Raw genomic sequence first — 23,518 nt, 5'->3', positions numbered from 1 at the left:
ACATATAACATATCAAGCTTAAATCCACATTAATATCCAAGTTTTAAGTCTCACCCAAGTTTTAACCGTATTCTGGGTATGATGTCCATATGATAAGCCTTGTTATTCATATAACTGTAGGATTTTATGTAAGTATCCACATTTCTGATCAAATACATTAAGTTTTGTTATTTCACATCAGAAAGAATTTAGAAACTTGCATAAGTGGGACTATGACCTGGGAAGGTCCGAGGAGAGAGCTGCCTCTCCTCGGATGCACTAAGTTAAAAAGACCGGAAAGTTAGTTTAGTTTGAAGAATTACGATAGGATGGAAACTTAATGAAGACCAGTAATGAATCAAGTTAATATGTCACTGTGAGTAACCTCGATTACAACAGGCCAGGTTTGTGAACTGATTTAAATACAAAGCTAGTTCTACAGTTAATGGGATAATTTACCAGTCAAATTAATCAACCTAAATACAACTAACTTACTCTTTAACATGGTTGTGTTGGGGGTTGTTATTCTTTAACTCTGTCCTATCTATTTTAGATAACACCCTCAAAGCCACAACCACTACTCAGTGATGACACATGGGGATTTTACAACCCATTTGTCCACTAACTGTCAGGTTGTATCATTCAACCCAGGGACCTTCCTGCCCTCCATAATGTAGCAACTAACACACACAGTGACACACACTGTTTTTCCATTTCTATTATCTGTGAGTAATGAAACTCCAAGGGACCTTATGACACTAAAAACAGCAACATAACCTGCTTTTCCTAATCCCCCAACCCCTTATGGCCCCACCATTTATTTTATCACTCATGTCAGTAGATTTTGAAGGCTGTCAAAATACACACTATTGTGGTTATCTTGATAAATGACTGATACATTTCACAATGACTCCATCTGCCCTCGTTTGTCACCATTACCTCCTGTGGGGTTAACTCACACTATCTATCATCTATGAGTGGTGACTAAAGGTGATCCATGTAGACTCATAAGACACACAGGTGTGAAGGTGTTGCAATGAGAGAGCCTGGACAGGTCATTTTAAAATGAACATGGAGCATAAATCCATCAGTCTAAGATGTGTGTTATATATTCATCATATGAACTCCCAGACACAGTTTGGCTTCAAAGGCCCAAATATTTGATTCCCTCTGAAGTATGACAGGCCAGACTTAGCCAAAGCATACAGGTTTAAGGCTGTATCTCACCCAAATTCAGGTCAAAACACATGGTCATTAGACACTCAGAATGCAGCAGAATTCGTCAGTTTTCTACACAAATTTGCCAAAAATCCCAATTGTTGGACAAATATTTACATTTTTGGTTTTATTCAGATATATGCCAAGGGACCAAAACATGACTGCTCATGAATGAAGTAAATTACACCAATTATCTTGCAACATGGAGCATGTCGAGCAGCAGCAGCAAGGGATGTATGACATTAAGAGAGCAGCCTGTTCTCGAACCGGCGCAGAGAAAAGGGCAGGGGCACAGACCTGATAAGGAGCAGAATGTTAGGGCCAGATGACTGAGTTGACCCTTCTCTAAAGTCAGAAAGATTATTGGAGTTTTTCCAGCCACCTGCAGTGGGATCTTTAAACGCAAAACTGATCTAAAGAAAGCAATTCATGGGGCAAAGTCACTGTTTAGGGATAAACTCGAACTATAAACTGGGTTTCCTGGTTCCCTCACATCGTGGTACCGATTCTAATGGGTACTATTGATGAGAGTGTGTTGGTGGCATATGTATTATCTGAAGTTTATAAAGCAGCTTTGATGTTCTGGCTCATCAATGCCAATTTGATTTCATTCTTACGTTTTAACGTAGGGGTCGGAGAAACCATTGACGTCCATGGCTGCCAGGTGGGCACAGCGTTTGACGCCCACACACAACCCCCCACGAGCGCGCTCCTTGGCCTCGCCCTTCAAATCACTTTCACTGTTTGGGGGGAGGTACTGGAGACAGAGCAGCAGACGGCCTCTTTCCTCCAGACTTCTCTGCTGCTCAGTCTCCCACTGAAGGAGGGAAGAAAAAACAAACAAACAGAAAAACACACATAAAATCAGACGTGCTGTTTTTGTTTAGTTAAAACCCACCATTAATATGCTACAGAAGCATAGAGCCATCATCCGAATAAAAGATAGAGGGCCTTCTTGTGTTATAATATGATAAGTTTTGTGGTGAAAACGTTGAATATAAATTGTTTTCATCTTTAAATGAGAAAACTGTGCATACAATGGATCAGAGAAATGTCTAGGTTACCAAATAGGACTAAGTTAGCTGAAGGTGGAAAGACAAATGCTCACAAATTGTTTTACAATCTTTTTTTTTCAAAAGAAAAAAAGTGAAAAACTTAACATTCTGATGCATGTCACATAAGACATTTTCACATTCAAGCCTAAGCTTGTGTCCACCTTTGTGTGTCTTGATTGTCTCCATGTTGAGTGTGACCAACTACAGTACCTGTCAGTCTTATTATCCTTATATATGGACACAAGTCCTAGCTCATTATATACCAGAACTACTCAAAAATACTCAATAAAGTGAGTATCCTGAACTACTCTAATGACACAGTTGGTGTTTTTTTTCTGAGCAACTCATCTATAAAAGTACCCAAGCTGTGTGATTATGTTGTGTCAGTTCTCAAAACAATAAGTGTAAAATGTGATGAACAAAGTGTGAAATGTGGTGTGATTGGTAAAAAGAACCAAAGAAGTATACAAGCATCTATAAAGGGGTCAAAGCCCTTTTCACTCTCACCAGTGTGAAATGTGGACATGTTTCATATTTGTATATTTGTATACTATCATTTTTCACAGTAAATATAGATTTTAAAACAATTTGTGAGAGTCTGTCTCTTTTTCTTTGAGTTGTGAGCAATTGTTTTGTGAGCATTTGTCATGGAATCAGGCTGAAACAAGGAGAGATTTTACCATGGTGAAGTCTGGAAGACACTGTGATAAAACTATCATGTTATACTGTGATAAGGTCCCAATTTTTTTATATGGGTGGCAGCTTTACATAAAATGCCCGTGCACAACGCAAGAGAAAAATCTTCTTTTTCTACAGCCTGTCTTAGCTTTATTGTTTCATATTCTCTTGTTTCAAATTAGTTTCCAGACACAGTAAACAGCTGCTTGCAGAGACAAAGCTCTGTGTATGTTCCTGCAGCACCAAATGACACACAAAGTCAGCAGCACACTAGTAAACATAGTTGAGCACTTAGAAGGCATAGAGCCAGATTTGCCCCTCAGGAGTATGTGGAGAGCTAAACAAAGCTAAAATAACTATATTAAAAAAGAGTGTTAGTTCTGGACTGGTGGACTGTAACAGGTTCATTAATAAATTTGTTACCTTGGGCAGAGGCAGTCTGTTTGCTACTATTTCCAGTCATGGTGCTAAGCTATGCTAACTGTGTGGATACAAACACAAAACAAAAAGATTCAATGTATTCTTGCTATGTGTAAACAAGAGATTGGCCATTTTTTCAGATATTTTGGAACTTCATCTGTTAGGTTGATTAAGCAAAGGTACAAACCACAGTACCAGTGTGGTCTTTCAACCTCATTAAACAAGTGTCTGTGTCTTCCACTACATGTTCTCCAATGGTGTTGCCTTACAAGCCCTCTGACAAATTTTCCACTTCCTATTCATCTGTCACTGTGAAATGTAGCTGGCTCCACGTTGTTGCTTATTTTTTTCCACATCCCTAATGACTTGCTATCTATCGATCTGTGAAGGTCTGGGCTGTTGTATTGCAACCTGGTACAAATTATCCTCACTAATTGCGAGTTCTGAAGTCTCCATCTCACTAAGGACAGATGGAGAACTGGCTGTTGGCACAAATGTTGATTTCCACAGGAAAAAAATAGAGAGAATAAGGAAAAAGGAAGGTGCAAGCTGTTGAAACACTTAAAAAAGCGAGGCAGGAGTATAAAGAGACATGTGGCATATTGATCATCATGGCTGTGTCCACCACTTACCTAAAGATAAGAGTTAATGAGAGATAGGGCGATATAAAGGTGGAGAGATTGGAGCAGAGTTTTTTTTTTCTTCAGTTTTCTGATGTGACAGTGAAAACAGCTTGTGAAAATCATGCATCTACAGTGATGCAAACCCTTAAAGAGCTGAATCTTTCCTATAAATAACATGTATTTGTGCTGTAGGCTACGAGAGTGAGGGACAGGCCTGAGAGAACATAATCTTCTCTGTCCTCTCTTGGTGCTTCTCTGCTTTCTTTCATCTGTCACTTTGAATCTGCTTTGTTGTTCCACTTGTTGTCAAATGCTTTGGTAACAGTTTGATGTAATCCATAAAAAATTCTAAACCCATAAGCAACCTTAAAATGATGTAAAGGTTAATGCCTTTGAGTTGTTCAAAGACTTGTCTTTGCCATCGGCGTGATTGACGCTCTTTTAGCTCTTATAGCTCTTATAGCTCACTTTTCCTCAACGACAGTAGTGTTTGGGTTTGAACAGATGTGGCTAATGACAATTTAATGTCACTGTGCTGTTGAGGTGAAAGAAATCATGCAAAATGTGTTTCAAAGCCAAATTATCTACAGAAGAGAAAGTTACCTGTTTATTATTGTTGCAATGAGAATTTAATTAACTAAAGTCTATTTTGCTTTTGTAATTGGAGTGACAATCCAGCTGTAAAATAGACTTTATTAAAGGCATATTTTGACTAAAATCACTAAGAACCTAAAAGGCTTGGATCTATTTTCAAGGACTGAAACATTATTTCAGCCCTGGGTCTTTTCCATTTCAACCAAGGCCTGAGGTACAAGGTAGGGCAAATTACATCCACTGAAGTGTGAAACATTGCTCCTTACTGGAGTGTCAGGGCTGCAGCACTGATCATACAGCAGCCTAAAGAAGAGTCATACCAGGGATTTTGCTTCCCTGGACTATCAAATATTGTAATTTTACTGTCAAATTCAGTGCTTTAAATCCAGTACTGCAAACCCTATCTGTCAAGGACCATTTTTAAGGGCCAAATTGACCCTGGTGGATTTTTTGCTTTATGTACCACATTAGGTACTTTTTTGTACAAGTAGCTTATGTGTGAAAATCAGATATATTCACAGCCTCACAGCTTAGAGTAAAAGAGCATTTCCAGACTGACAACTGGTCTACATGACAGATTATCACATGATTCGCACAGTGATAAGCTGGGATTATATGTTTGTGATAAATTCTTGAATTTGAGTAATTATTTAGATGTAGGGCAGCAACAATCTGTAATTTTATTTAAATAGATTTTTCATTGTTTTAGCAATCATGTGATGTCCAAAATAGCAGCTTTGTCTTGTGGGGTACCTCAGGGTTCTGAGTTGGGTTCAGTTCTCTTTTAATGATATATATTCTTACTAGGCCGAATTATGAAATGTTACAATAACATTTCTTACTATCTCTATGCAGACGATGTCCAGTTATACTGTGTTATTGTTATCAATTATACTGTATTATAAATTAACCAGCTAAGTGCCTGAACAAAATAAAAAAAATGGCTCTTTTCTTTATTTAAACATGGATATAACAGAAACGTTAGTGATTGTCCCAGATCCTGTCATCCTGGAAATTAGGCAACATACCAGTTTCCTAGGTCCTTCTGTTCAGTTGAGCTTCAGAAAATTGTTGGACAGTTCAGTGTCGTATGAGCATCACTCCAAACATTGAAATCGTTTCTATCAAAATATTAAAAATTAAGACTATTGGACATAAAATGTGTTTACAATGAAAGCAATTTGCAATGAAATGAAAGTAAGAAAATTAGATTATTTAAAAGTGGGTACATAGTCTTATGTCAGTGTGGGATTAGCCATCATTTGATGGTTTAACACTAGAGGGAACAGAAACTTCTTAATGCTTTAAATGTAACCTGCAGATATCTGGACATCAGATATGCACACCAATGGATCATCAGTCATCTGATTTGCAGCTACCATTTACGGAGATTAGCTGTAGGTGAGTAAAACTAAAAAAAAAAACAACTTTGTTGCCTTTAAAGGCAAGTTAAAAAACACAGTCTAAAGAGACAAACAGAAAGAGGGTCACATTGAACCAAACGCATATGGAGTCTTGCTGTTCACCTCTCTCAGGTAGCAGGAGATTCCTCTCAGGGCTGTGTTCATCGCAGTTGGTGAAGGCAGCTGGAGGCGGAGCAGACAAATAGAAGAAAATGAGATAAATGGTAAGTAAGAATGACTGGCAGAAGAGCTATGTAAGGAGGTTAGATGAGCAAAGAATGAAGAGAGAGGGAGAGAGATATCAATGTGGAGGTGAAGCCACTTTGAAAATTACAGGCCTGACACAGATTCTAGTTTGCAAGATGACAGAGGGGCTTTAGTGTTTGATCGTAAAGAGGCCACAAGCCTCAGAGGGACAATCTAATACCAGCAGTGCTTTCTAACATACAGAGAACAAAACCCTAGCACCCTCCTGCATCTTTTCACACACATTGCCCCCTGCTTCCCACCCGCTCCTGCTTTTAGTTTTTAATCTATTTGTTTCTCATCTCACTCGCTGTCTGTTGACACTCTGCTGGCCCCCCTCTACTCATACTCTTTCTCCTCACCTTTCATTTTCCTCTGCACCCGATTCCCATGTCTGACTTGGCTGAGATTTAGCCTGCAAAAAGCCTATTTGTGGGCTTCAAGAGTATGATTCCCACTTTATTTTTAATTTGCATGAGGGAATAATCAAATAAATGGGTAAATATTACCAGATGATATTGATTATATGTACTGTTTGGGTACATTGGCTCAAATAAGGCAAATGTTAGTGTTTTTTCCTCAGTGAGGGCATTAAAATGTTTAAAAAACACAATTACAAAACTTGTACCTTCAGTTTGTTAGCATTAATGTGGGGCAGCCCCTCTCCCATTTCTCCGTACTGTAAATAAATAGCCTTCCCTTTTTCTGCTTTAAATTGATTGGCCTGCAAAGATCATGACACTGTCCAGCACTTTCTGGGTGAATTTCAGCAGATGGTGAGAGCTTGGCTTTATCTCTCACTGTCAGAGTCCAAACCATCCACCCAGATTCAAACATTTGATGGAAAAAGCAGAAGCCATTACAGCAGAATAGTTTAAGGCTTTAAATGTTTTCATTTTCACACAGGAATGTAGGGCTTAGCTTTCTACATAGAAAGAATTTGTGGAAGCATCAGCTTGTGTGCCCTTGTTATCATTTTTCTAAAAACAAATTCTACCTTCTCAAGGTCTGCCTTTGATATACACAACCTGGCAACCTCTTTTAATTCTTTTATTAATGCAATAAATGACTTGTAAAGTATTTATAAAGAGTTTCCTAGCCATCAAAAGCTACGTATAAAGACCTTTTGTATAAGACGCAGCTTTAAAAAGTAGTATCAGGCTACTTCTTAAGGAAAATGTTGACATTTTGAAGAAAAGAGATTAAAAAATTCACAATGAACAAAATGTTTGTTAAGATAAAGACTACTGCCAAGAGCCTGTGAGCATTACATAGATTATACAAGCAGCAGGTAAAAAACAAAACAAAACAAAACAAAAAAGCTTAAGTTAAATGGTTAAACTGAGAAAAAAACCAATTAAATAATCAGGTTCAGTGGTTTGTATGGTCAGATTCGGGAACCAAGTGGTAGAGAGGGAGAGTTTATACTACGCAACGCTAATCAACAACGCTTTCTTTCATTAAGAAAGCAAGCAAGATGTGTGTAGATTGGAATCTGCAATATTTGTAAAAGAGCTCAAAAGCTCTGGTGACATGCAGGAGTGATTGCCTTATGAATAAAAGATAAAATTTGGTTTGTGGTACTTCAGGAGGTTGAAGCATCTTTGTCTACAAGACTCAGATTAAAACCCAATGTGATGGCATAGTGTTTGTTTTTTTTTTGTTTGTTTTTCAAATACAAACAACGGGCATGCAGAGGTCGTGTATTTGGCAGCATTAATTTGTCTGTCTGTTAGCAACATAACTATAAAAGTTATGGACAGATTTGGGTGACATTTTCAGGAAATTTCAGAAATGGAAAAAAGAAACAAGGACTTTTTACCAAGGAGACAGGTATAATTTTGTCATTAGAGCTTCTAACTCAAAAATAAAGCCTACAATCTTTGGCTAAAAAATAAAAGGCTTAACATAAGTCTGTACTCTCTGAGTGCTTCTAGTTCATATAAATTTCTTTTTTTTATGTCATCAGTTATTTCCTGATAGTGAGAGTGATATCAGTCTTCTCATCTAACACTCTGGAAATTACAAATAAGCCAAATTTCCCTAGATTTTCCAAACTTTTTAAAACATTATTACTTAATTTATACATATTTTAATTGAAAATAATTTATAGTAATAAATTTGACAGATTTTTTTTCCAAAAGTTATATCAATGTACCAGTAAGTGCTATTTAGGGATGCACAATATTAGGTGGACATGAGATATACAATATAATTGTAGCAGACTGCAATGACAATGTGAATTTAGATATACATACACTTATAATGTAAAATTAAAAATAAAACTTTAAAATACTTCTATCTAGTTTGTTAAAGTTGTTTATTTTTATTTTATAATCTTTTATGGCATTCTGTGTGGACGTCAAAGTAAGAATTTTTTTCCTCAAAGAAACTTGTTCCTTACCGGGTGAATGACAATAAACACTTTGAATCTTTGTATGGTGCTCCGTTGTGTTAATGTCTTCAGATATCAATACTGTATATGCTGACACCATGGTAATAATGTAATAATAACATTTCCGAATGTTTCAACTTTAAATATCTTTATCAGTATTTTACTTTATTTTAAAACATTCAAACTGATATGTGCTTTAAATGTGTGTGAGATGTGTTTCTATAGAAGATCTGTCTGTTTACTCTCAAAGGGCTCTGGACTCTAATAAAAAAGGGGTTTTGGATCATTTGAGGTATCTGAAGACATTGTTTCCCACTGCTTTCTGCAAGCATTTGCTCAGCTCTTGCTTTTCAATATGTATCAGCTTGTTGTAGGGACATGCAGTTGTTTTATATGTAATGAAAGCCAGGATAGTAGTGGATTGGTGTGCTTCAATGTTCAGTGCTTCCCTGGTGGAAAGTAAACAAGCTCCCCCCTTCCCAACCCTTCTCATCACTCTCCCTATGTATGTCTTTTTCCCCACATCTTTACTTAGAAAGCTCCCTTGTGAGTCACACAGAAAGCATTAGTATACCAAATACTACACTGCCCTCCAGTCATTTATCTCTCACACACAAACATTAATTTTCTCATTTCCATTTTTCAGGCTTTCTTGTCCTCCTTTTATTTCCTCCCCCTTTTCTACTCACAGGAGGTGGATGTTCCAGACAGATGTTAAAGTGTTTGGTCTGGTCAGGCTTCACACGGCGCAAGGCCACCCTCGACTCCCCGATGAACTCATTATGCGTCAGCTTGTCTTCATCACACACAGACACCCTGGGAGGCAGAGCCACAGCGAAGGGAAATAAATAACAACAGAACATTAAATAAAGCATGAATATAAAATAAAACAAAACAAACAAACAAAAAACAGGAGAGCCAGAGATGGAATATTTAAAATGAACAGATCAAGTGTTTTTGTGTTTAAATGTGTAGGAGTGTGGTTGTCAACAAACATAAGACATTATCACGTAACGCAACAATACTATGAAATAAGAAAGTAAATGTGACCTAAGTGAGAAACCACAGTCAGAAATAACTCAAGCATATTCAATGTGTATACATGTTCTACCCATAATTACCATTTCTCCTCCAGAGGGAATCCAGAAAGTGTGGAAGTGCATCATATAAGGTTAAGTCTATCCATATTTATGGCCCTGATGAACTCTTATACCTGTCCTGATGTCAGCTGAAAGGCATTGGTGGGTGGGAACTGCACCGAAGAGTGAGGTAAATGGAGGGATGGCTTTAGATGTGAAATTGTAATGATGCCACGTGAGAATGGAGTGACGTGGGTGAGAAGGAGAGGTTAAAAACAGAAGGATTCATTTAAATATGTATGCAAATTGGCGTGCTCCAGGCAAACTGAAATCCACTGAGGGTCCCTTTTTTCAGAGCTTATGGAAATGTGAAAGAAAGTGATCTGCCATTGGAGAAAACCTGACATGAACGGGCTCCTTCTCAGCTTGATGTTTTATTTGGCTTCTAACTAAATTCATAACTACAGGAATGAAATGCTGCAGTCACCTGCTGCTTTCAGTTTTCACTAAAAAAATACCCCACAGTATCACAGAAATGTGGGAGACTTAACCAGTTGGTTGCTGGTTGGAGGGGGGCAGTAACTACTGGTTACGTCTCCCACGTTATGTGATTATGTATTAAGCAGAAAAAAAAATCCCATAAAATTTCAAACAGCAGCTGAAAGAATGAACCAAATAAAGAAAGTGACTGTGGTGTGAAGACAAGAGTGATGGAAGTGGGGAGAACAAAAAGAGATTAAGTCATCCAGAGCTGAGATATGAAAAATGGTGTGAGAAAAAACGTGTTAGAGGATGTGGGGAGGGAGATTTTGATAAGTTGAGGAGTCAAGTGTGAGGGAACAAATGTCATCCAGATGAAAGGGTACAGTTAGAGAGTTTGAAATAACCTAAACATTTTACAATCATACTGGCAGTCTGAATTTATTATAGCCTGTTTTTATCATTTAAACAACACAGGTTTATTAATCTGATCCATGATGTCACCAACTTACAATTTCATGTCAGTCTTGTTTATTAAATGACTGACACTGTGTGCTGCTCAACACTCACTTCAATAGCTATTATGCCACTGCCGACATGATGCATGACGCCTCATTGTAACTTGTCTTAGTTAAGTTATGGAAACAGTTCACTATTACACTTCTTGAATTTTTATCCCTTTCTTGTGTTACAGAACAGCTTCGGCTGTGAGATGTTGGTAGAACTCCTTCCTCCTTACTTGCCTTTCAAGCATTTGGTTAGACCCACTTATGTACAGGTCGCTCTGTTGCGTGACCCACTTTCTCTGATATTCATAAACAGATGTTCTGAAATTTTCACTTAGAGTTTGCTGGTATAATATAGAAGTCATTGTTCCATCATTGATGGCAAGCTGTCCTGGGCCAGATGTAGCAGAACAAAGGCAACCCTCACAATGTCTCTGGAGATGGTAACAGGTCAACTGTATAATTTATTTCAGAAGTAAATGCCTTAACATTTCCCTTCACCAAAGAAACCTTTCAAGGGAATCTGTGCAACACCCTTAAGATAGAGAGTACAGTGCAGTTTGGAGCCCACAGCATTTTTATTTTCACTATATATTGTATCTTTTAATGTGGGGAGCGAAAAGGTAATGCATCTTCTTTCAGGCTTTCCTATGTAGTGGGACATAATCTTTCATGCATGAATTTTTAAGAAACGAGGGTGGCCTGGGAGTGCAAAACAATATAACAGCAAGTAAAAAACTGTTTAGGCAAATTTTCCCATTGGGTTTAATGGGAAAGTCTTCTCAAACTTATGACTGGTGGTGTATTTGATGACTCACTGATGTCCAGTGAAGTGGCAAACGTACAAATATGTCATCCCAAGCCATAAATATATTAGAAAAGAGCTGTGAAATGATTCTCCACCGTAGTGGACACTATACATAAAAGAGTTTAAAATAAATCCTCTAGATGAACCTCAGATCTACAACACATGACGTATTAGACTGTGTCATTATTAAACTAAGCCAAAAAGCAGAAGAAGTGTGAAAAACGAAGGAGAACCCATGATTCATGGAGGAATACAAATACCTTGGAAGCCAGCTGGACGACAGGAAATACAACAAATAAGTCATCTACAAGAAGGGACACAGCAGACTCAACTATTTCATGTTTCAGATCTGGCCACTGATACACGTTGGTCATTACGTCAAAGATTTGTTGGTGTAGTTAGGATTTTCTACTCATATAATCCAGTTTCAGCCAAGCCAATCTCACATTTGAACTGAGAGTACTTTGGTATACTGAGGAGCTCATGGTTGCCTCAATGACTGCCAGGTCAAAAAAATGATTTAAAGAGAGAAGGGGCATTATTCTGGCAGCTTTTTCATGTCTAGTCTTTTTCTAGCTGCAGTGTCATGAACTTTATAAGTGAATCTGCTTGCTGTACAAAGAATAAAAGATGAAGTTATTGGGATTTTATTTTCCTAAAAGTATTACACACACTGAGATTGGGTGAACTTGCTGGCACCTGTCTTAAATGTGCGCCCCTGCCCTGTTAATAATCTTTCTCATTGTAAAATGTTGGATTCTAAACTATTTGGAAAGATCCTTATAACCCTCCCAAAATTGATGTGAAGCAGCATTTGCTTCTCTAAGATCATCGCTGATGTCTTTCCACCTTAACAATGTGTTAGTACACACCTGAATGCCACAGACCAGCAAAGTGCTGATACTTCTGCATTAATAGGTGTAATGAACTTTTTATTTATCTAAGGATGATTTTTTTCCATCATTATGCTCTGGTATGTAAAACTAGAACTGAAGTTAGGTGAGCTGAATTTGGCCCCCTTTTTCTTTGATGACCTTTTTTTAAGAGAAGTGGATACCAAACTGTGACCATGCTTTTAAGAATGTTTCTGCTATTTTACCGCACTTGTACAGAATGTAGCTTTGCAAAACAAACAAAAAGAAAATGCAATGTCAAATGTCAAACTCCAGAGGAACCTAGGAAACATCCTTGATGATGTGTCCATGTGCGTCAAGATCATTATATTTCAAAAATAAAAAGTCCCGGTTGAAATGTCATGATAAAAAACAAACGTTTTGGAGAAGGTGATGTCAATTTGTTTCCCTGAGTTAAACTTCCTATTTCTGGATTTTTACATGGCTTTGTTGGATTAACTCTGTGTCATGGGTCAGTAGTAGGACCAGTCTCTCTAATCTCCCTCCAGAAATCACCCGTCGATCCTATTTAGATCCAACTCCCACGTGTACCATGGCCAAGCTTTAGTCACAAGCAGAAACCATTCACAGCTTTCGTCACCTCCAGAGGGGGGTCAATGAAATTAAAACACCCCGCAGTGCTTAGTCTGACCTCAATCTGTCACTGCAACTTGGAAAAAGAGAAGACAAGACACCAGACGGAAAGAAAGACAAAGAGAAAGGGATGGCTTGGAAAAATTAGGGGAGATTCTTTCGTGATCCTAGTGGGCAGGAGAGATTTGAGGACGGGTGGGAACGACCATGGGGTGACAGGGAAAGATCTAAGGATCAGCAGAGATAGAAGAAGAAAAGGCACAACGAGAAACAGAGAAAGCCCTTTTAACTGAGAGCAAAAGAGTCTGTGATTTAGACAGATGATAAGAAATCCTTTGTAAGCATGAGTCAGATCTTGAATGAGGAAAAACAGAAGGGATGGACATGAAGTGGACAGAAATAACACTGTGCACAGAAAATATTTACCGGAGAGTTTTGCGGTACATGTCCTCTTCAGTGATGCCACAGTAGGTCAGAGTCTCATTCCACACAGGATTCAGCGTGTTTCGAACAATTTTGGTTTTCAGTTTATTAGCCTGTTAAATCGCAGCAGAGAGAAGGAAATATCAAGCCAAGCTTCATTTCCATATGTGCAAACAGCAAACTACTTAAAATATTATTGACTCCAAGGTCACTTAGACTTACTGCTGATTTATTCATCTGCAACTGCATTTTTATTCTACAGCTCTAAAATGAGAGCACAACTGAAAAGTAAACTCAAAAGCTCTTGGTGACTGGTAACTCAAAATCTCTTTCAGAACTGTCCTGATAATAAAATCAGACCTTGCAGGCTCCCGGCAGCAGGTGCAGCTTGACGTAGGGATCAGCTAAACCATTGAAATCCATTGGCTTCAAACCCTTACAGAGAAGATATAAGATGTGAAGCATAGAAAATGACTGCAAACTTCCAACAGTAGAAATGATTTCTTAAACAACCATCAGGCTGTGAGTTGGGAGATTTGTTTAAAATTGAATATGAAGTCCAGATGAACGAAGGTGGTGTGGGTGTTTCAGTCTAACATTTATGGTTTCAGGAAGTCAGGGAGAAATGGTGTAAAAGGCAACGGTTAAAGATAAAAATGTTTTATCTATTCAGAAGCTGTAATACTTTCATTGGGAGTAAAAGTTTTCCTTCTATATATTATAATACCTTTCTTCAAACTTCATAATATGAACTTAAAAAAGGATGTTCCACCGCTATATAACACAAAGACCACCATTTGGAATTCTTCTTTGTGTTATTACATGTGTGGATTCATTCACTCATTTTTCACAGCAACTTTATCCCTTTCAGGATCATGTGGTAGGGATGGGCGGATCAATCCAAATATCATTACTATTGATGCCAAGGCTAGTATCTTATTGAGCGATACCAGTCTCATCACACTGGTATCGTTCAATACCAGAGTGATGAAATTGATAGTTTTCTTGCAGAGAGTTTTGAGAGCAAAAAGCAAAAGAAAGTGAATGAGAGGCAGCCAATGGCAGGTTTAACTTTTTACAACTGACTTTATTTTTCTCAGTTGTATGTGATACAAAGGAATAAAAGAGTTATTTAATTATTTTGTTGCATTGTTGAGGTTATTTTATATCGTTTACAAACAGAAAAAGCTGTTGACTAAAATATTTTGTAAACTGTGTGGAGTTTGTATGTTCTCCCCGTGTATGCGTGGGTTCTCTCCGGGTTCTCCGACTTCCTCCCACCGTCCAAAGACAAGCATGATAGGTTAATTGGTTATTCTAAATCCTCTCTAGGAGAGAGTGTGCGTGTGAATGGTTGTTTGTCTATCTGTGTTGGCCCTGCGACAGACTGGTGACCTGTCCATGGTGTACCCTGCTTCTGACCTGTTAAAATGCTGGGATAGGCTCCAGCTCACCCGCGACCCATAATGGAATAAGCGGTCAAGATAATGAATGAATGAATGAATAAAATCTTTAGTGATCATAATCATGACATACTTGGTATGGGATCGATACTTAAATTTGTAATATTGCCCAGCCCTTTCATGCAGGAGTGGACAAGTCACCTATTCACAGAGCTAACAGAGATAACTAAGATGAACAACAATGCATGCTCTTACTTACTCAAAGGGGGAATTTAGAATCACAAATTAACCTTTCGTGTATGTTTTTGGACTGTGGGGGGAATCCGGAGTATCAAGAGGAAACCCTCACATGCATGAGGAGAGCATGAACAATTCAGAATTGGAGGGTTTTGCAGTAAATATGTGGATGACATGGCAGAAAGACATGTAAACTCATATATTTTAATGACTATCAGAAATGGTGACCTCTGTCACCCCTCCTATAGTCTGGACTCTTCTGACATAATATGTCACATAGCCAGGATCACAGTGGTCACCATCTCTGTGTGTGACTTTACTCTACCCGCATTAAAATGAACTCTAATTTCAATACAAGTATTTTCAAGACTTTGCTCATTTTCTAAGATGTAAATGCAGAGAAATGAACACTATTGTCCCCTGTGGTAACAGATTCTTACGGGTCACAGATTTTGGTGTAACAATGGCTTGAGGGAAGAAGCTGTTCAGGAGTTTTAGATCTGAGTGTCCACTATCTAGCAAAGAGAGAAAATGCAGAAACATAAATGTAAATTTATGGATAAACTACAGGAAAAAAAATTCCATTTTCATCTTGATGGTGATGTGTGGGAAGCTCAGTGCATGAAAAGCAAAGCAGAGAGCTGGAAGCTCACGTCAGTTCTGCGTAAAGACATGAGTTTATATATATTTGTTACGTCATTGCTTTATAAAGGGACAAGCACTGAACAGAAAGCAGGAAGACACTTGTTCTAAAAGTGGACTGAATGCCAGAGTATCTTTCACACATTTAGCACTAGACTTTATTTAATCTTTGGCAAACAAAAAAAAAAAAAAAAAATCCCCATTAAGAAACTATAAAAATCATACTTGACGATGGATTTCTGTGTCCACACAGCCTTGAAAAATCAGATATGTCGCACGTCAATGGAAAAAATTGGATTAGAGTCACTTCGGCCTGACAGTGTGAACGTAGAAATAGATTCTCTCCTGTCACTCTGACTCATGTCTCACCAAGCTGGGAGAAGAAAAACAATCTGCTGCTATGTTGCTAGCCTGAGACTTTGGCACAGTGCTGAGAGAAACACTAACTTCTTCGAGCTGTTACGTTTGAATTGGCAGCCCTTACCTTATAATGGAATGATTTCCATGTTCACTTTCATTACAATGTTAGCATGCCAACTTTTGAGAATAATCAAAGCAGGACTCAGTCTCTGGGGAAATTTCAGTCTGGGTGAAAGTAAAGCAGAGCTGCTGCTTTCAGACACACAGCTCCACATTCATTAGAATACATGAATATGAATGAAGGAAAAATAATATTATGGTTTGTAGTTTTGTTTGTTTTCTCTGTGTTTGTTTTTTATGTTTTATTGGTTTTAGAGGCTTTCATATTCTGTGTTAGGTGGATTTAATTCCTCTAAGTTACTTATTGCTACACACATGTGTTATGTTACTCATCATGAGTGTACCCTCTGGTTTTGTTGTTCCCATTCGCCAGATTGTCATTGGTTTCATGATTATTTACCAGCTATCTACGCTGATTAATCTTGTTTTCTGTTTCGATTTGCTTGTTAGACTACCTACCATAGCAGTGCTTCTAGTTTGTATATTAAAGTTTCTTTGTTTTATACATGTTTGACTCCTATGAGACCCTGACTGATAAATGAATAGCATTATTTCAGTTAGTGGACCTTTAACTCTACAAATCAAACTGCGTGCAGTGGCTTTAATGGAGTTTTCAAGGGCACTGTTTACCTTTGCTCTGAGGACTGTGCAGTGTAAAGAGCTTGTGGCTCTTTCATACAGTAGGTCAAACTCTAGAGTCCCCAAGGAGGCTAGATGGGAGATAATGAAAAGTCAAATATGTATGCCAGTTACTTCCATAATTACTTTGTGATGAATTTGTTACCAGCAAAAGAGATGAGACATGATCACAGGGCAAAATACCAACAGCAAGAAATATTAAATACATTTCAACACATTTAGTTTAAAGAAGTAGTTCAAATATTTTAATCAGTCTTTTTTTTTTTTTTTGTAGCTATATGTTTATATCAATTAAAACTTGATTATTTTACTTTCAGGTGACTCACTGTTATCATCGCTGTCACAGCTGTCAATCTCAATGGAGGTGTCCATGCTGCTCATGGCTGACAGTGACCCCCCTCCTCCTGCTGCTCCTGGTAGCAGCGGAGACAAAAGACCTCTGCTTACTCCTTCTCCTCCTCCTCCTCCTCCGACAGCCCCTCCACCTTGACCTGCGCTGCCTGGGCTGAGTGCAGTGGGGGCTGTCAACTGATTGGGTGAGAGTGGCTCCGAGAAGGAGGAAGTGGGCGAGAGGCGAGGGAAATAGGCGGATATTTGACGAATGGGGCGGATGGGGCCTGGACAGACATCGATGGCCATGTGCTCCTGGATGGAGATGCCTAGACGATTTCCTTTTCGCACGGTCATAGGGCTGGGGATGGAGGGGGGGTGGGAGATATTCTCAGCATTAACCACATTTGTTTTCAACAGCACAACATTGAAATTTTCAAATTCATTCAGCTGTAACAAGAAGGAAGACTTGATGAACAGGATGTTTCATGTATCTGATGATTCCTGCATCAGTGGAGAGACAATCAAGTCATGAAGCTGTTACTTTAAGTGCTTTTCCTACTTAAAACTCTTTGGGCATAATGAGGACTGCTTTAAAGATTTTTCCCATAAGATGACGAAAATACAGCAGAGGATGTGCACTAATTTGCATTTCAGTTAAATAAATCTAAAAGAACCCAAGCCTATCAGGCAGGATAAAAGATAATGGTCAGAAGGGGTCTTCTTTGCACCCTAATCATGCTCAGGGTGTGTGTGTGTGTATGAACAATTGAGACTGTTATCTAAAATGTCTAACAGTCCTGTATAGGCAGGTAATTACAGAAGGAAGTCTTGACAAGAAGATCTCCCAGAAAGAGGAGTCCTGGTGGATATATAAAGCCAAGGTTTCAGGGAGTCGTGTTGACCACAAGGCTGGTGTGTCTGTTCTTTTCCCAAAATAAACAAAAACACGGGGGTGGATTGCAAATATCTTACAGCTTTTCTTTTCTAAAGACAGCAGGGCTGGAGGGGGCGTTCTGTCCTCAATACTGAACAACCCCCCTGGACTACCTTCTGCTCTCTCTGCATTAATCGATTGAAACTGAGGAGGTAATGTTTGCACTGTGAATATTTGCACTTCCTTCTGTTTGTGAACTGAATTCTGTGAGATGAGAAATGTAGAAATCCCGAAAACTCAAACAGGGAGTCTTAAGGTCATTCTGACTATTTTGGTGACTAAATGGATGGAAACGCAGCCGATAAAGAGAAAGAAAGGACATTTTCAATAATTACGGGAGTAGATTATCTCAAATCTGCATTTTTTAAAAATATATATCATAATGTGAAAATGGATTGTCATGCTATCTCAAACATTAGCTTTGGATTTCTTGGTTTTCTACAGCAAGTATTAAACAGACAAAAACCATATTTAATTTAACATAATTTCCCCAATGTTAGTCACCAGCTTCATTATAAACCATCAACTTTGCACAAGACCAGAAAATGTTCATTTAGGAATTGTTTCTGTGAACATCAACATACATGTAAATGTCCATCATAAACTCCATTTTGGGGGAAACAAAAAGAAAGAAAGAACAGAAATGTCAGGGGGAAGCCAGCTTCAGCATCAGCTTCCAGGCATTCAATTTATAATGGGGCCTTAATTTCATTTTGGCATTCAATATTGACCCATGTCACATTTTTCTTCTCTCAAATTCCCAACATGGAACATCATGAACGAGCTGATGTTGACTGCAGTTTATATGAGAGCAACTAATGACAAGGATAAAAGTAAAATAAATATGTATAATAAAACTTGCTGTTTTCCCATTTTAAATGTATATGAAAATAATATTTAGATATTATATTTAAATATTCATTTAGTATTATTTCTCTAAATGAATAATAAAAAAACACATCTGTACTTAATTGCTGCTAATATGTTTATCTCCATAGTTAATATACTTTATTTAATCTCAAATGTAATAAAGAACGTTAATAAAAGAGGTCCAAAAGTTCTTTTTACTTCTTGCTACCAGTTTTCTGACATGCAGATTGCTCTTATTCTTTATATTGCAGTTTTGCTGTTATATCTGCTTCACTACTTTAACTAGTTCAAAATAAAGCTATAATTCATTTATTCAAAACGTACAATCCAAAAAGTAAGGAAGTGTATGTTTGGTTAAATATTTCTCCCTTTTAACAATAACAACTGGTGTATTATACATTGTTGGAAAGCCTGGTCATCTTTAGAATTAGGTATAGTTTGTAAGGATTGTGTTTCTGTGGAATGAGCAGCGCAGCTCAACATGTGGATAGTGCCCCCCAAAAATGTGCCAAAATACCCTGCAATATTCTGCTGGTGGTATTCCCTTCTGTCTTGAGTTTCTCAATGTATTTGATGATTGCATTATCTCAAAATAACAACAACAAGGAAAAAACAACCTTTTGACACTTTATTCATTTTATACCATCAGGGAGCTCAGTAGTGTGTGGATGATCCATACACAACAACCTCTTCATGCTGGTCACCAGCCTGGTCATATTTAGCTATGGGATGGCATCCCATTCCTCAAAACCAGGAGTTGTTGAAGGTCAGCCAGCTTGGTTGTTTTGGCCACTCTGGCAGGTACAGCATGCCAAAGCTGATTCCACACATGTTTATTTGGGTTGAGGTCTGGACTTACAGCAGGTGTTTCCATCCTCCATCCCAAATTCTGGAGGTATTCTGTGATGATCCTGGTTCTCCAGAATCTGAGATTCTGGAGATGTGGGATCGCCATTTGCTTCAGAACCTCATTCTGATTTTTCTGTCTATTAAATAAATACCAATCAGGAGCCAGTCATACACTTGTGACTGATACAAATCTGGCAGCACTTGAATTTCAAAGAGTGAACAATATGAGCGTACTGAAAGGGATTTTGGCACGTTTTTGGGGCACTAGCCACATGTTTAGCTATGAGCATGTTGCTCGTTCTACAAAGGCATGATCCTTACAACTTAGTTTGCATTATTAAAGGGGAGAAATAATTGACCAAACACTTTTTGTGCTAAATTTTATGTAGCCAGAATAAGCACGTGGTGAAACAGAACAAAAGCTTGTTAAGTTAGCAAGTAAGTAGTATTCCCACAGTGTTTTTTTTACTGGGTACCAATGTTCTTTTTATGATTGTTTCCAATGTGACGAGTGCATAAAGCTGCATGAAGCCACATCAGAGCACCCTGCTGTTTTTAATGTAACCTTTTAAACCATTTCCAATTGAAAATCTGGATATTCATTTCTGGAGATGTACGCAAAATAAAAATAATCACAGCAAAGACTGAAATCTCACTTGTGAGTGTTGTGCTTTTACCATAGTAATATGTTGCAAGCCTATTGTCAGATGTTTAGTCACACCTCTGTGAGGATGCGTTGGAGTTAAAGCGTTGGGTTGAGATGCTTTGACGCCTTGCCAGCACTTTTCTCAGAAAAACACCGCATGGACACACTCCCTTGCAAGATTTCTACACCCATCTGAGAAATATTCTCACACATAAAACCACAACCTTGTTTTTTTACACCTCCTTTTTCATACAGATTAAATAAACAACCAGCTTTAGGCTACAGCTTGATGTTTTGTGTAAAGACAAGACCAAATAATTATTTTTCCCATCAAGAAAGAGAACACATGTAACATGCACATTTCAGACGAAGCACACATTTAATAGCTTTGTTTTTGTTTTCTATTCAGATTCCTCTCAAGGGTCAAAACCAGTAAGATTCAATTCAGAGCATCCACTTATCAGGATGAAGTTAATATGACCAGTGATGCTCTGGCAGAATGTGGCCCCTGACTGTTGACCTTCAGCGGAATTACAGGCCGTGAGGGTCATTCGTCATGTGTGGTCAAGTGTCTGTCGTGAGTGTGAGATACATGACAGCTTTTACGGCTTTAGCTTGGCTGGTGATGAAACAAACGGCAGATGCATGCTGCATTGTGCCAGCATGGAAACCCCCTTCACTCATTTATATGGAAGGACTTTGACAGACCTCTGGCTCTGGGATGGGAGATGATGTGCCTTTTGAAAACAAGCAGCATCCATTTTGATATCTCACCAGGACGATGACTTCAACAAGTTGGAGCTTTATTGCTCTCATTACAGCTCAATTAATTAGAGCAAGATAACCTTTTGCCACACAAAGCTTTTCAAAGCTGAGGTGAAATAATGTGTGGAGATGATAACGCCACACTTATCAGAGTTATAGTGAATCCTTTCAGTTTGCCAAAACAACAAAGCCAAACTAAAGCCACTGAAATAATCTGAAGTGGGAGATTGCAAGACAAGGTGAAGGTGAAAACAAGTTAATGAAGCTCCCAGGGATGAAGAAGATGATTATAGAATGAATTTAAAGACCAATAAACCCAGATGAGTTGGCAATAATTAATGCATTAGCCCCTGCAATTATAAGAATACAATCATGCGTGTCTGCAAACAGACATGCAGATATGCTTCCATCAAATCATTAATTCATGCCACTTTACGCACACACTATGCAGCTTTGTGAGCGGGTGTCAGTTGACATAATGTGTGCAGTCATTCGCCTTGCAGTTCTGGCAGATGTGGCCGTAAGCTGGAGCAGCTTGAGCACCAGCAGCAGAACCAGCAGCAGGAGGAACTGCACACATACAACTGCAATGCCCGGGGGCTTGCAGCTCTTTGGAAAGCAGAAGCTTCACATGGCGATTGTGATTGATCGCTCTCATGCTGCCAGCTGGAAACCCTCTCATCTCCTCTTTTTATCATTCTTTTGTTGTTAAAAAGTGTGGCAGTGTGCACACAAAACAACAAGATGCAGATTTTACTTGTACATTCATGAGGTTTGTTTCACGGTGAAACATAGAAGGCTCTAAGCTTTATAGCATGTGGTTGAACAACTTTATATAATTCCTAAATGCAACAAGATAGCGGCCCAGTTTGTCCCTTAGAGCTACAGACAACCCCGTGGCTGTTACTTATGCAACTACAGCAGACGCATGGCCCCTTGCACTTATATTTGAGGTTACATAGGTTTCCATCCTTGAGAAAGAGGAATGAAGCTAGCAGAATCTGACATTCAGTTATATCTCTGTCCAACATGCGATCTCCCTTCCTTCTCCTCTTTTAGCTCCTTCATTTTACATTAAAGTCATATGACAGTCATGGACGCTCTTTTCCTCATCCTCAACCTTCCTGTCTCCACTGTCATAATTCACTTCTCTTCCACTCTATATTTATTTCTATTTAATTATTTCTCTGTCAGCCCTTCTCAGACATCTTCATTCCACCTGTAGCTATGTGAGGAATTCTCTATCACTCTCTGCTGGTTTTCTCCCCCCCCCCCCCCCCCCCTTGTGTCCTACATACAATGGGCCCCTGCGGCGGGCTCCGTTCACCTTTAAATAACAAGCTGCAGGATGACAGGCAGATAGTATGGTACAGTGCTTCACTGTGTAGCTACTCATTAGACCTTAATAAGAAGCATCATTTATAGCTAAGCACGGTGACAGTGAGGGGCTGTCAATTAGAGGCAAGTTATTTTTGGGCAGCCAGAGATGAGTAAACTCCAGTGTGTGTGGGTGTGTTGGAAGGTGTGAGAGAAAAGTGAAAGAGCAGGTAAAAAGATACTTAAACAGACGGCACATGTTGCATCTGTCTGCTGTTGAAGTCGAATGCAGGATTTATGTGTCTGTCCCCTAATCTGGTTTTTACACGCTCATGCACAAAAAAGAAAGATTAAAAAAAAAAAAAAAAAAACACTTATATATACACCAAACAAACAATATAAGGATGCAATGGTTGCAACAGAAAGTAAGAAACTGCTGATATTTCATCCAGAAAAATTTGAAGAGTAAAAAATTTCCAGCCTCTACACCAACCTGTCTGCATTTTAAAGATAAAATAGTAAAGATGTTATCTTACCTCAGTGATAGAACGAAAGTGAAACTCTTCATAAAAAAGGGGGATTCCAGAGCGGCGAGGAGAGGGAGACTAACAGGTGATGAAGAAGGAAGCAGAGAGCAGAGGGAGACGGGGAGAGAGACTGAGCCAGCTCTACGCGTATCATTAAAAATTGAATGCACGGATAGTTCAAGTTGAGATGAAAAGGAGAAGCAGAGGGGAGAGCGGCATGGTGAAGGAAGAGGAGGATAGAGGGAGTCAAGAGAAAGAGAGAGAGAGAGAGAGAGAGAGAGAGAGAGAGAGAGAGAGAGAGAGAGAGGCAGTGGGGAATTATTGTTTGACAGTCCGTAGCACAAGTGTTTTGCTTCATTCCTTCCTACATCCCCCCACCATCATCACACACACACGAAGGATTGTTTTTGTCACACAGGAGGATGTTGGATTGACCTGCATTCTTTCCTATGAGCTTTGGCTAATTAAACTTTTTAAATGTC

At 38.6% G+C, this 23,518-nt stretch overlaps 1 protein-coding gene across 1 annotated transcript in view; it reads right to left on the bottom strand.

Annotated features, from left to right (window-relative positions):
• The window catches only part of LOC121632971 (double C2-like domain-containing protein alpha), a 29,852-nt gene extending 6,540 nt beyond the window's left edge, over positions 1-23,312 (bottom strand). The window contains exons 1-8 of the mRNA XM_041974813.1: positions 23,046-23,312; positions 17,122-17,486; positions 16,787-16,866; positions 13,755-13,829; positions 13,398-13,507; positions 9,301-9,427; positions 6,094-6,153; positions 1,815-2,014 (exon numbers count right to left, since the gene is read on the bottom strand). Of these exons, the coding sequence (XP_041830747.1) occupies positions 1,815-2,014; positions 6,094-6,153; positions 9,301-9,427; positions 13,398-13,507; positions 13,755-13,829; positions 16,787-16,866; positions 17,122-17,486; positions 23,046-23,077 (1,049 nt within the window). The 5' untranslated portion in view covers positions 23,078-23,312. The remainder of the gene's footprint in view (positions 1-1,814; positions 2,015-6,093; positions 6,154-9,300; positions 9,428-13,397; positions 13,508-13,754; positions 13,830-16,786; positions 16,867-17,121; positions 17,487-23,045) is intronic.
• Positions 23,313-23,518: the final 206 nt, after the last annotated feature.

This window comes from Melanotaenia boesemani, chromosome 21 (assembly GCF_017639745.1).
Source record: "Melanotaenia boesemani isolate fMelBoe1 chromosome 21, fMelBoe1.pri, whole genome shotgun sequence".
Classification (NCBI taxonomy): Eukaryota; Metazoa; Chordata; class Actinopteri; order Atheriniformes; family Melanotaeniidae; genus Melanotaenia; species Melanotaenia boesemani.
The sequence above is the reverse complement of the archived record's forward strand: the minus strand, read 5'-3'. Positions and strand labels throughout refer to the sequence as shown.